At 43.9% G+C, this 13,729-nt stretch overlaps 1 protein-coding gene across 1 annotated transcript in view; it reads left to right on the top strand.

Moving 5' to 3' along the window:
* The first annotated feature begins 238 nt into the window (after positions 1-238).
* PPM1H (protein phosphatase, Mg2+/Mn2+ dependent 1H) overlaps positions 239-13,729 on the top strand; it is a 301,104-nt gene continuing 287,613 nt past the window's right edge. The window contains exon 1 of the mRNA XM_049782757.1: positions 239-567. Within this exon, the coding sequence (XP_049638714.1) occupies positions 293-567 (275 nt within the window). The 5' untranslated portion in view covers positions 239-292. The remainder of the gene's footprint in view (positions 568-13,729) is intronic.

The following is a 13,729-nucleotide window of genomic DNA, read 5'->3' as shown; positions in this document are numbered from 1 at the left end:
TCCGAGAGCCCCTCGAGCGCCCCCTCCCACTCCGCCTGGAGGTCAAAGGTCGCGAGCGGCAGGCAGGGGGCGGGGCTGCGTCACGTGACCCGGCGGCGGGCGCTGAGCTGTCAGTGTCAGTCGGTTCCGCGCCGCTGCGGGGGGCTGCAGCTCCATGCGGCTCGGGGGCGGAAGCCGGGGCGCGCGGCCCCCGCTGAGGCGCCGCCGCGGCTCCACTGGGCTGTGAGGAAGCAGCGGCAGTCGCCTCAGCCTGCATGCCGTCCCCTGCACCCCCGGATCGCGGAGCCCCACCATGCTCACTCGGGTGAAGTCCGCCGTGGCCAATTTCATGGGCGGCATCATGGCTGGCGGCGCCGGCTCGGAGCACGGCGGCGGCGGCGGCGTCGGCGGAGGCGGCGGCTGCGGAGGCTCCGGAGGCTCCGACCTGCCCCTGCGCTTCCCCTACGGGCGCCCCGACTTCCTGGGGCTGTCCCCCGACGAGGTGGAGTGCAGCGCCGACCACATCGCCCGCCCCATCCTCACCCTCAAGGAGACGCGCCGGCTGCCCTGGGCCACCGGCTACGCAGAGTGAGTTGAGTTGCGTGGCGTTGCGTTGCGTTGCGGGCTGGCCGGCCGGGGTCTAGACCACGCACCGCGCGTCCCGAGAGGCCCTCGCACCCGCCAACCACTCCCGGACACGCTTCCAACCCGGCCTGCCTCCCTCCCTCCGGGGTGCTCTTCCAAACCCCGGCGCCTCTGCAGGAGCGGGCAGGCCTCTCGGATTGAATTCACGCGCGCACACACACACACTCACACACACACACACACACACACACACACACACACACTGGCCATGTCCCCTCTTGGGCTCCCCCCCCCCCCACAACCACAACCCCAGCCCCAAGGACGGGGCGTCTGTCTGTAAGGGAGTCGGGAGTCTCAGCTTCCACCCCATCCCTGGATCTGGGTGCTGATGCCAAGTTGGAAACAGAGTAAGGGAGTCGAGGGGCTCTGCTTACACACACACTGGCCATGTCCCCTCTTGGACTGACCACACACACACACACACACACACACACACACACACACAGCCCCAAGGACGAGGCTTCTGTCTATATTCCTGGGGTGATCCCTCTGAGTCTAAGTGTGCTGATGCCCAAGTTGGAAACACAGCAGGGGAGTTGAGGGTCTCTGCTTCTACATACACACAGACACACACACTCACACTCACAAGTCATTTCCCCTCTTAGACTGCCCCCCCACACACACACACAATCACAACCCCAGCCCCAAGGACAAGGCGTCTGTCTGTGGTCCTGGGAAGGGGGTTGGTGGCGATGGGGCTCGAGCATGGGAAAGCGAAGGAAGGAAGGAAGGGGGTCGGGGGTCGGGGAGTCTGTGTTATCCCTCTGGGTCTGAGTGTGCTGATGCCCAAGTTGGAAACACAGTAGGGGAGTCGAAACACACACACCCCCACACACTCACACTCACACACACAGGTCATTTCCCCTCTTAGACTCCCCCCCCACACACACACACACATACACACAATCACAACCCCAGCCCCAAGGACAAGGCGTCTGTCTGTAGTCCTGGGAAGGGGGTTGGTTGGTGGCGATGGCGCTGGAGCGTGGGAAAGGGAAGGAAGGAAGGAAGGAAGGAAGGAAGGAAGGAAGGAAGGAAGGGAGGGAGGGAGGGAGGGAGGGAGGGAGGGAGGGAGGGAGGAAGGAAGGAAGGGGCTCAGGGGTCAGTGAGCCTAAATGGGACCCTGTGTGATCCCTCTGGGTCTGAGTGTGCTGATGCCCAAGTTGGAAACACAGTAGGGGAGTCGAGGGTCTCTGCTTCCACCCCATCCATCCCTGGATCTGGGTGCTAATGCCAAGTTGGAAACAGAGTAGGGGAGTCCAGGGTCTCTGCTTCCACACACACATACACCCCGCACCCCCACTCCCCGCATCTTTGTGTCTTGTCAAATTTGAGGGGCAGGTCCCGAGGAGCTGATGCCACCTCCCCCGCCGGCCAGTCCCAGAGCCTTTGGGGCGCTGCAGGGATTCGCCTGCGTAGTTGCCCCGTTTCTGAAGGCCTTGGTTCCGAAGGTCTGACCTCGGGCACTTCTAAGGGAAAAGGGAGCGAAAGTGTCTGCGTCCGGCAAATTGCCGGTCTGCTGCTCCCTAACCCTCCAATTTTTTTTTTTTTTTTGGAGAGGGGAGAAAACTTAACTTCAAGTATGCAATTGCCTTTGGGTCATCGGTTTTGGCTATGAAGACCCTAAGTACCCCTATTATTTGAAGCCTTGTGTCCCTATTAGAAAGTTGGGGAAGAGGGAGAGGTTTTTTTTTTTTTCTTTAATTTTTATTATGGCCAAAGTGAATTACAAATATTTCACATTAATATCCAAGGTTCATAGTGACAATAAATCAAGGGCATTCCCTCCACCAGTGATGTCCTCCCTCCACCCCTGTTCCCAGTATGCATCCCATATCTCCCTCCTTTACCCCCCCCCCCATACTAGGGTTTTAAAGGGACACTTTCCCCCTCTCCTCACTAGCAACTTAAACTCCGTTGACTGTTAATGACCATCTGTGATTTAGGGGATCAGAAAGAAGTGTTTCCCTAATGAAAGGGATTATAAAACTGAAAGCTGCAATGGCATTTCGGAAACCAAAGCCCTCGGGGTTGATCACGAATGACCTAGCGGCTGCATAAGTGCCTGCCTGGCACTCCTGCCACCTTGCCTTTCGCTTCTTCGGCCTGGGAGGCTTGGCACGTTCTGCCCCAGCTCACGGCCTCGGCCACAGATTGGCTCATCAGGGGACCAATCGGCTCTCCCGACGCTTGGGCGCTCTCAAGGCTGACCCTGTTTGATGGCCCGGATACCCAGGGGCAGGCATGGTTGAGATGCTGTGATGTTCTGTTTAGAGAGAGGACTTGGAAGCTTCTTGGTTTAGGCACTTGAAATCTCCCTGTCTTCTCTTTTCGTTTATTCACAGACTGATTGGGGGAATAGGTATAGGGGAGGATGAACTCCTGGCATATGAAAAGGGCACAGAAGTCAGAGTGATGGGAGCTAAAGTTGTAAAATACTATCCTGATAGAGAATGGGTGGTAGGGGAGAGGTTTGTTGTTGTTGTTTTTACAATATCTATGTAAGTTTAAGGAGAAAACCAGAGCACCTGTGCAGGTGAAGGTCAGGACGAAGTACCAGCTAAAACACATTAAGCACTGTGATTAAAAATAAAAATCTTGGGGTCTGAGCGGTGGCATGGAGGGTAAGGCATCTGTCTGCCTTGCCGGCACTAGCTTAGGACTGACCGTGGTTCGATCCCCCGGCATCCCATATGATTCCCCCAATCAGGGAGCGATTTCTGAGCGCATAGCCAGGAGTAACCCCTGAGCATCATCAGGTGTAGCCCTCCAAAAAACAAAACAAAAAAATAAAAATTTTAAAAGTTCATCTATGCCTTTGCAAGACAAAAAAACAACCCCATGCCATCCTGCAGTTGTGTCAGAGCAGCTGTCCTGCCTGTCCAAAACTTGAATGCATACGGGCCTTGCTAGCCCACCACTGGGCCGGCATGAGGGCTTGAAGACACCAAATAGTGAGCAGTGATGGTGGGGAGATGTTATAACATGGAAAATGAAAGCTGCTTCAAAGTAAATTGCCCCAGGAAGGAAAAGAAAGCAGGAGGCACCACCACTAAATGACCCAAGGGAATGCTATAGGAGACTTATGGGAGGGCTAAAACCTGATTGCCTCAACTTCCCTGTGAGGGCCAGTTTTCTTATCTCTAAGAAGTTTATATTTTCCTAGACTAAGAAGGGTTTCATTTGAAGGTTGAAGGGCAAGGATAAAATATGTATATTTTAAAGCTAGTTTTAAAAAAAGGCTCATACTTTTAAATTAGAGGTAAGAATTTGTGAACTCTGCTCTCTTCCCATGTTTGAGTGTTGAGTGCCTTTTTAATTTGGGGATATAGCATGTATTTTTTCTTTCATTTTAGATAAAATAGTCTTATTCTTTTTTTTTTTTTTTTTTGGGTCACACTCAGCGGTGCTCAGGGGTTACTCCTGGCTGTCTGCTCAGAAATAGCTCCTGGCAGGCACGGGGGACCATATGGGACACTGAGATTCGAACCAACCACCTTAGGTTCTGGATCGGCTGCTTGCAAGGCAAGCACCACTGTGCTATCTCTCCAGGCCCAAAATAGTCTTATTCTAAGCATGATATTTGGTTGCAGTTTCACAACATGCCATGTCAATTCAGCAGGTATATAATTATTTTTTAAATGTATACATAGTATTAATAGTAGCTATGTGATGATTGTACTGAGTTCTTACAGGTTTTCCAAGTTATATCAACTAGTAGGTACTAGTATTTGCATTTTATAGACGAATATCTGGAGGCCAGGAGTAGCTAAACAACTTGTGTAGTTTATCTGCTCAGTAGAGTTTGTGCTTGAACCAATCATCTGAATGCACACCACCAGTGTATTGAATTATGATGTACCCATGTGTACTCATCCATATCAGTGTACCCTGATATCTTGCATTGTCAGATGTTGTCTACCACTTCCTCAAATCTTAAGTTGTAGTTTATTTTCCTGAAGAAAATACATCCTAAATTATTAAAATGCATGAAATCAAGAAGGGGAGAGAAGGACAAGTTGGCACTGTGGGTGTGATTAGAGGTTGCTTCCGGTTTCTGCCCTTTGCTCTGCAGGAAAGTTCATTCTTCTGTTTGAGATGGGAATAGAGTGGCTAGGAAGAGGACTCATAGAGTGGCAATGAAAGAGATACTAGTAAGTCAAGGCCTGAATAAGAAGTGAGTGGTTTACTTACCCTTCTGGAAAGTGAACCACTTTCTAAGCCTTCTTGAGAAAGAATTGGCATTACTTGATTGAGGAATTAGAGAACAGTTAAGTCTAATCTTAACTGGTGTATGTGTATGGAAAGAGGCCACATCTAGTGATGCTCAAGAGTTATTCCTACCTATGTGTTCAGGAGGGATCCCTGGAGGTGCTCAGGGAACCAGCTGTGTGTGGTGTCCAGGATGGAACCCAGGTTGGCAGCATGCAAGGTAAACACCTAAAATGTATTGTCTCTCCACCCCCTGAGGGCCCTAATAAATGGTAGAAATTTTTCGGAGAAATCTGTTTTCCTAACTTTTTATTAATCATGTTGAAGAAGAGATACACCGTAAGTCTAGAATTTGAGAATTAACTTTAACAATCTCTGTAAGGTAAACCGAAGACTCTCACTTATTCACTATTTATTAGCTTTGTGCCGTGTAGAATTTTCTGCCTCCTTAAAAATTCAAAAAGGTTAGACACTTAATTATTTGCTAAGCTTGTGAGACTGAAACATCACAGTTACAGATCGCATCCATAAAGCTGAACTCTTTCCCCTCAAACATTTGTTGGCTAGTTTTTTTCTTTACAAAGTTGGTTTTGAAATCACTGACATAGCTTGTTAGATCTGCTCTGAGGGATGCCAGAAGACACAAAAACCTGACACAAAGACCCCATGTGGGAGTGACTTCCTTTTTCTCTCTAAGTTTTAAATGCCTCCTAAGTGGTCCTTGTGCTTTAGAGACCTAGAGTCAGCTCAGTGTTTAGTAGGTTAGCAGCCTCCCTTGGACTTTATTTTTTTCTTGACTTTTCAAAATATATCTCCCACTGATAAGCAGTTGGACCAATTGAGTGAGTGTAGTTTGTGATAGAAAATTGGGCAACGGGGCTGGAGAGGTGGCGCTAGAGGTAAGGTGTCTGCCTTGCAAGCGCTAGCCAAGGAAGGACCACGGTCCCATATGGTCCCCCCAAGCCAGGGGCGATTTCTGAGCGCTTAGCCAGGTGTAACCCCTGAGCATCAAACAGGTGTGGCCCAAAATATAAAAATAAAATTGGGCAACAGAGAAAGCAAAAGATGGAGCAGTGTACTGATTAGGAAAGCATCTACTTGAGCTTTTCTTTCCATCATTGTTTTTGGGATAACAGGAAATACACACTTCTGTTGTGCTGGTCACACACAGTTTAGTTGTGACACCCCAAGACTGCAAACTTAGTTGCATTACTTAGGACCCTTCCAGTACTGCTGTCTACTTAGCCTTATCATGTGGGATATAGGGAAGCAGCCCTAGATCTCTTGCCTGCTGACTAGCCACTCTGCTGTTAAATTCTCCACAGGCCTTCTCCTAGGCAGAACTTTATCAAAGATGCATTTATTTCTGTAGAATAAATGAGCATTTTACTTAGGCTATAGTTAGAGCTAGAAAATTATTCTTCGTATCTATAAAAGTAACCCAGGGGCCAGAGTGGTGGTGCAAGTGGTAGGGCATTCGCCTTGCATGCGCTAACCTAGGATGGACCACAGTTCAATCCCCTGGTGTCCCATATGGTCCCCCAAGCCAGGAACAATATTTCTGAACTCATAGCCAGAAGTAGCCCCTGAGCATCACTGGGTATGGCCCCAAAACCAAAAAAAAAAAAGTAACACAAACAGGGGACCAATAGCCCCCCCCGCAAATAGCACCTTCTTTGAGAGTTGCTGTTAAATGTTCTTTACATGAGTTTATTTTTGGTTCAGAGAGTTCAAAATTGTGAGAGAAAAAAGGTGTAATTTAAGGTGTTTTATGAGATGCTATTTAAATAACTGAACAATCCACAAATACCTGGATTTATTTAGGATTCAGTAGGCCCCCTTGTCATCCCAGTCACTAGCAATAATCAGCCATCACCAATAAACATGTCAATGGTTAGGAAGACTGAGAAGTCATGGGGAGCATTGGTGGTAGGAATGTTGTATGGTGGTGGGGGTGTTCTTTTTTATGACTGAAACCCAATTACAAATATCTTTGTAATCATGGTGCTTAAATAAAGATATATCTTAAAAAACAAAGCTCAGAAATCCCCTCACTTCCCTCTCCCCTGCTCTTATATTTTTGCTCTGGGAAATACAGGGCAGGGTAGATAGGTAACCACTCCTGGTACTTTTTGGGGAGTTAGGGAAGAGTATTCCCATTCTTGCACAAGGGAACATGTAATGCCATAAAGTGGACTAAACCCAGAGCTTCTGAGTGCAAAGCCAACTTTTTGTGCACTAACCAACCTTTTAAACTATCTTCCAAGCTCTTTTTCCCTTCTAACCCACTCTGGCTTCCTGTTTAATGGATCCCTGGTGTAGCTCCTGCCTGGGAACTTCCTGTTGGACTTTTACAACTGAAGAATGAATGTGGTTTTCTACTTCTCATTATAGAAGGACAGAATTTATTTGGTAGTACTAAGTACTTAATACAAATGAATGCAAAATCCAAAGTAGCCTAAGCTTTTACCTACCTTTTAGGCAACCTGCGATGCTGGCCATTTCTTACTTTAAAACAACTGGCTAATCTTTTCTCTGTTCAGATTTAACTTTATAATGAAACAATTCCTTTGGGATGGAGCTTTTGAAAGTGGATCTGCACTCTGCTTTATATGTGTTTTGCCATTGTGGCTGTGTGACCTACTCACTGGCTCATGCTCCTGTTCCTGCCTAGCCCTCAGAGTGAGCACCATGGTTTTCTATTTCTTTTTCAAGTCCCTTGTGGGCAAGGATGTGGTGGGACCTAGGAATGACTTGAACATCCATCGAACTCTCCAGTCTGTGGACCGGTATCTCAACAAAACTGACATCAGTAGCACAGACCCTGAGAGCTACCCCTATATGTTATTGGTGGAAAACTGTTTTATCTGATGTGCAGTTATCAACAGATATGTGCAGGATACCCTTCAGCAGAAATGGTGGCAGAGAGAGTTCTGGTTTCCTCCATCCATGTCCCAACTAGGATTCTTTCCTTACAAACTTGAGTTGCTATGTTTTGTTTTGCTAATGAAGACTTTTTTTTTTGAAGGATGAATAGATGGTAAGAAAGAATAGTGAGGGCCACGTATCTTTTGTTGAAAAGAGAGGATAGATATGTAGTCTGGAGTGGGGGTGGAGGGGGGCTGGTTGCAGTACCTGCTCTGTCTCCAGCACCTGCTCTTCTTTTTTTTTTCCTAGAGAAGAGAAACTTTCTAGATGGATTCAGGGCAGGTAGTGATTCACTTTAGGGGTAGAAGGAATTTTTCTGCCACATCAGTAATAAAAGATCCTAAAAAGTAAAAGGATCTGCTTCCTTAAGGACTAGTGATGCTTCAGTAGGATTTTACCATTTCCAGTCGTTGTGTTCATCCTACTTTGGTGCCATCACCCCTGATAATGACTTTCACACAGCTCTTCTGATCATGGATTTATAACTTAATACTGATGACCACATATTAGATTTACTTTCCAATTTTTAATTTTTGTTTAAAACAACAACTTATTTTTAAAGGAAGATATAGTTAACCTTTGATGCTTGGTAGAAATAAAAATATAGTTTGTTCTAACATACCTTCTTTGAGCGGGAGTTGATAATTCAGGGCAGGGTGGCATATCCAGTAGTGCTCCAGGTCTATGCAGTTGGGTCTCTTGCATGCAAAGGAGCCATTGCTTTGGCACAGAATTAATGATTTTTTTTTTCTTTTGAAGTTAGGCTATCCTCTCTTACAAATAAGCATTGTTTATCTGTTTTCATTATTTCTTGCATTCAGTCAGTGAAATTGGTCACTTGTTGGATCCATAATATAAGTAAGTCATAGTCCTCAAGAAGACATTATTGTGAGGCCGGCAAGGTGGCGCTAGAGGTAAGGTGCTTGCCTTGCAAGCGCTAGCCAAGGAAGGACCACGGTTCGATCCCCCGGCGTCCCATATGGTCCCCCCAAGCTAGAGGCAATTTCTGAGTGCTTAGCCAGGAGTAACTCCTGAGCATCAAATGGGTGTGGCCCGAAAAAACAAACAAACAAAAAAAGAAGACATTATTGTATAGTTTGAAATTAAATTCAAATAGAGTATGGGCTAATAAGATTTTAAAGAAACCAACCCAAAATTTGTTTTAATTTTAATGTTTTCATGCATCTGGACAATTTGAATCTTTCAGTATTTGGAGTCTTTTAGTCACATTGAGAAATGAGTTGATCTTTTCAACTTGCCTTATGGTAATCCATTCAGTTTGCTGTACCTTAAACTTTCCAAGACTTTTTTACTTACAGATGTTGAAAAACTACCACTATTAAAATGTAAAAAAAGACTTTATTCTAGACTACTGCAGTAGGAACAGAGAGATCAATTCTAACTCCAAATGCAGCCATTAGTTGGAAATTTATAATCAACTTAGAATAGAATGGGAAGTTAAGGGAATGAAAATCATTAAAGGAACATATTAAGAGTAAAGAGATTGTTTTTTGGGGGTTGGGAGCACACCCAATGATGCTCAGGGGTTACTCCTGGCTATGTGCTCAGAAATTGCTCCTGGCTTGGGGTACCATATGGGACACTGGGGGATCGAACTGCGGTCTGTCCTAGGTCAGCCGTGTGCAAGGCAAATGCCCTACCACTGTGCCACGCTTCGACCCCTGGTAAAGTAATTGTTGCTGAAGGTAACAAGACTTGTACATAAAAGATGGGGAGTGAGGAATTAGATCATATATTGGGGTGATTATCAGGGTTGAGAAGTCTAGATGAAAAGTTTTAGCGGGATCCTTACCAAGAGTGTGATCAGGTAATACTGGAGGGGCCAGAATTGAGGCCTTATTACAAAGAATTCTCTAAGAAGAATGAAACCAGACCGAAGTTGGATCAAGGAGGGTGTATATCATTGTTCACAAATGGGAAATGGAATTTATGTAAGCATGCCTTACTTTTGATTTGCATGCATTATGTCTATAATCTTTGTAAGGAACTATTGCATACTGACCATGCTATTAAAATATAGTCCTTAGAAGAGGGGGGAAAGAAAGTAAGATTGCTCTTGAAGTACATCATTGTTAGGTGATTTAGTTGCTGTGTTAATATCAGAGATTAAGTAGTAGAATGGTATATCCTCCTACATACGTAGGCTATATAGGCATATATCAAAATACATTTGGTCTGTCACTAACCAGAACATCGTGATGTGGCTTGATCTGTGTAGGAAATATTAAGATAAAGAACTAAGAAGGATTTTGTGTGCTTTGACTTCCCTCCCTCCCTCCCTCCCTCCCTCCCTCCCTCCCTCCCTCCCTCCCTCCCTCCCTCCCTCCTTCCTTCCTTCCTTCCTTCCTTCCTTCCTTCCTTCCTTCCTTCCTTCCTTCCTTCCTTCCTTCCTTCTTTCCGACCTTTCCTCCCTCCTTCCTTCATTCTGTCCCTCCTTCCTTCCTTTCTTCCCTCCCTCCTTCCTTTCCTCCCTCCCTCCCTCCCTCCCTCCCTCCCTCCCTCCCTCCCTCCTTCCTTCCTTCCTTCCTTCCTCCTTCCTTCATTCCTCCTTCCTTCCTCCTCCTTCCTTCCTTCCTTCCTTCCTCCTTCCTTCCTTCCTAGGATTTTGTGTGGTTTGGTCTCTTTCTTTCTTTTTCTTTCTTTCTTTCTTTCTTTCTTCTTTTCTTTTTCTTTTTCTTTCTTTCTTTCTTTTCATTTCTCTTTCTTTCTTTCTTTTTCTTTCTTTCTTTCTTTTCATTTCTCTTTCTTTCTTTCTTTTCTTCTTCTTTCTTCTTTCTTCCTTCCTTCCTTCCTTCCTTCCTTCCTTCCTTCCTTCCTTCCATTTCTGATATACCGGATATACCGTATTTTATGATTATTTGTGCTTTATTAAATGCGTTAAAAATTTTAAATGCAAGAGTTAATCAATTTGTTGAAATATTCTTGTATGTAGGTTCTAGCCTATGCACTTTACATGTAAAGTCTTAGTTTAAAGCATAATTCAGTAACCAGACCTATGTCTCCTACCCAGTTCTCCCTGATTCCCATCTCTAGTAGTGTGGAATTGTTTTGTAAATGTTGCTTTCTCTGTTTTAGAAAAGTTTTATACACCATTTCCCCTCTATTCCATTGTTTTTGATGAAAGAAAAAAATAACAAAATTTTATTGTGAAATGCTCATACAAAAATCCAGATGATAGGGAACAAAGGAAAATATAAAGGACAAAGTGAACATTGTAAATTCGTTGACTGCTGGTTATTTTAATATTTTTAAATTATATTTCATGGGCCCGGAGAGATAGCACAGCGGCGTTTGCCTTGCAAGCAGCCGATCCAGGACCAAAGGTGGTTGGTTCGAATCCCAGTGTCTCATATGGTCCCCCGTGCCTGCCAGGAGCTATTTCTGAGCAGACAGCCAGGAGTAACCCCTGAGCACCACTGGGTGTGGCCCAAAAACCAAAAAAAAAAATTATATTTTATGTTTTGTTTCACATAAAATTGGAGCAGTTCCATTTCTAACAATATAAGAGGGCCATTTTTTGGGGCTACAATATCATGCAGTTTGCCACTACATGGATGGATCTACAAGGTATGAGGCTGGCATGAAGTTAGGAGGGTATGAGGCTGGAGGAAATTAGGAGGGTATGAGGCTGCATGAACACTTATAGAATTATATCTCTCACATGTGGAATATAAGAAACTTACATTTGGAATAATAAAAGGTCAAAGGCAAAAGAATATGAGAACTGGTTTATGGAACTGAGCATATACCAAGGGAGAAATAGGGGTCACACAGATACTCAGACAGCAGTGAAGGGGAACTGACACTCTGGTGTGGAGTGGGGTGTCAGAACATAGGCATGAAACCCTGCCAGAAAAATGGTAGAGTGGCTGAAGCCCATTGGAAGATTTACCATTAATTCCTATTGAACATATAGATTTAAGCTTTTGGTGAACCTCCTTTTATATCTTTTTAATTTAGTTATTGAATAAATAACTAAATAAAACTAACTAACTAAATCAATAAAAGATATTTAGTTGCTCAGGGATCACTCCTGTTGGGACATGAGGAACCATGTTTGGATCATGTTTGAACCCAGGTTGGCTGTATGCGAACCAAGCAACCTATCTGCTGTACTATAGCTCTGTACTACTGTATGGCTCTACTCTACTACTATATTAAGTAGCTTAATATATCTTATTCAATTTATCCAGTTTATTAGAATGCATTTATAGTCAGAGAGCTTGGTAAGGACATTTATCTTGACAATTATGATACATATTATTATTATTGATTTTACCAATTCAGACTTCAGGCAGCAGTATGCAAATATTAATCTGTTAACATTAAATCTTTAATGCTTTTGATCTAACAAGTTCTTTATTGTAATTTGCATTTGAAGAGTTGAAGATAGATAACTATATACAATCTTAATTTTAGTGCTTCCATGAATACCTAATATTTTTTTTGTTTTCTTTGGGGGGGTCATACCTGGCACCAATCAGGGGTTACTCCTTGCTCTATGCTCAGAAATCGCCCCTGGCAGGCACAGGGGACCATATGGGATGCCGTGATTCGAACCACCGTCCTTCTTCATGAAAGGCAAATGCCTTACCTCCATGCTATCTCTCCAGCCCTGAATACCTAGGTTTTTTTTTAATTATTTTTTATTGAGACCAATGTGAATTACAAGTCTTACACAGTTGTATTTAAGGTACATTGTGACAGTGAATTAGGGCTATTCCCACTACTAATGTTGATCTCTCTCCACCATAGTTCCCAGCCTGCCTTTCTGGGCTGCTAGTGTAACAGATCCCTTTTGTGTATAGCATGTTGTAGTTTGGGTCTCTAGATTTTATTGTTGTTGACTTTGATTTGGGTATTTAGGTTTGACCATTTTTATTTCCATTCAGTACTTCTGAGACTGCTTGGCCTCTAGGTCCCATCCACTTTTTTTTTTTTCTCAGTTTGTAGGAAGACATAGAAATATGAGGCAGAACAAGATGATTCATGTTTTATGGTTCCTTTAAAAAAAAGTGGGAGGGAGCCCCTGTCTAGAAGCTATAAATATAAATAAAATTAAAAGAAGAAAAAAATAAAAAAGAAAGAAGAAAAATAAATTAAATAAATTTTAAAAATGGGGGTGCAGATGTGGCAATTTTTTGTTTTATATAGATACAGTAAATATTGGGGAAGTTAGAAAGGAAATTTGTTGGCCGAGATGCAGGGAGTCTCCACTCTTGAAGCATACTGTCATGAGACTGATTAAAGGCTCCCAGGCATGTTAGTTGCCAAATACCAAGGTCTTTCTTTATGGTGCCAGGAAATGTTCTGCTCAATTGCAGTTGTCAAAGCCAGTCCTCTGTAATTAGAGATCTTGGTTTTTGCACATATCCTAGGACGAAGCCTAGGATAGAGTCTTTCTTTATGGTTACAGGAAAAGTTATGCTTAGTCGTGGTTGTTATAGTCAGTCTTCTGTAATTAGTGATCTTTTTTTTTTTTTGTACAGATCCTAGGATGGAGGGTCTTCTGATTTCATTTCACTGTTAGGTGATGAGGTAGGGCAACCTGCCTTAGAACAAGATTGTTGCTGTTTTCTTGCCATCAAGGTGTCAAATGAACCTATACTGGCTCAAGTTGGTACCAGAGTATAAATACCTAAAATTTTATGTAATTTTCCTGTTTATGTATATTGTGAGATTCTTCAATGCTTTGCTTATTTTATTGCAACATATTTATATAATGTTCTTTTTTAAAAATTATTTTTCCTTTTTTCATTTAGGATGAAAAAGTTTATATTTATTGGTCAAATTGAATCTCTTTGGCTTCTATTTGGGTCCATTCTTAAAAAACATCAAATAAACCATTCTAATGTTCTAATTGTGTCAAGTCATAGAAACTTTGTTGAGCTCATGTTAAGGGGGGAGGTAGTAGGAATATGGAGATATCCATATAATAAAGATA

This window comes from Suncus etruscus, chromosome 11 (genome assembly GCF_024139225.1).
Source record: "Suncus etruscus isolate mSunEtr1 chromosome 11, mSunEtr1.pri.cur, whole genome shotgun sequence".
In the NCBI taxonomy this organism is placed as follows: domain Eukaryota; kingdom Metazoa; phylum Chordata; class Mammalia; order Eulipotyphla; family Soricidae; genus Suncus; species Suncus etruscus.
The sequence above is the reverse complement of the archived record's forward strand: the minus strand, read 5'-3'. Positions and strand labels throughout refer to the sequence as shown.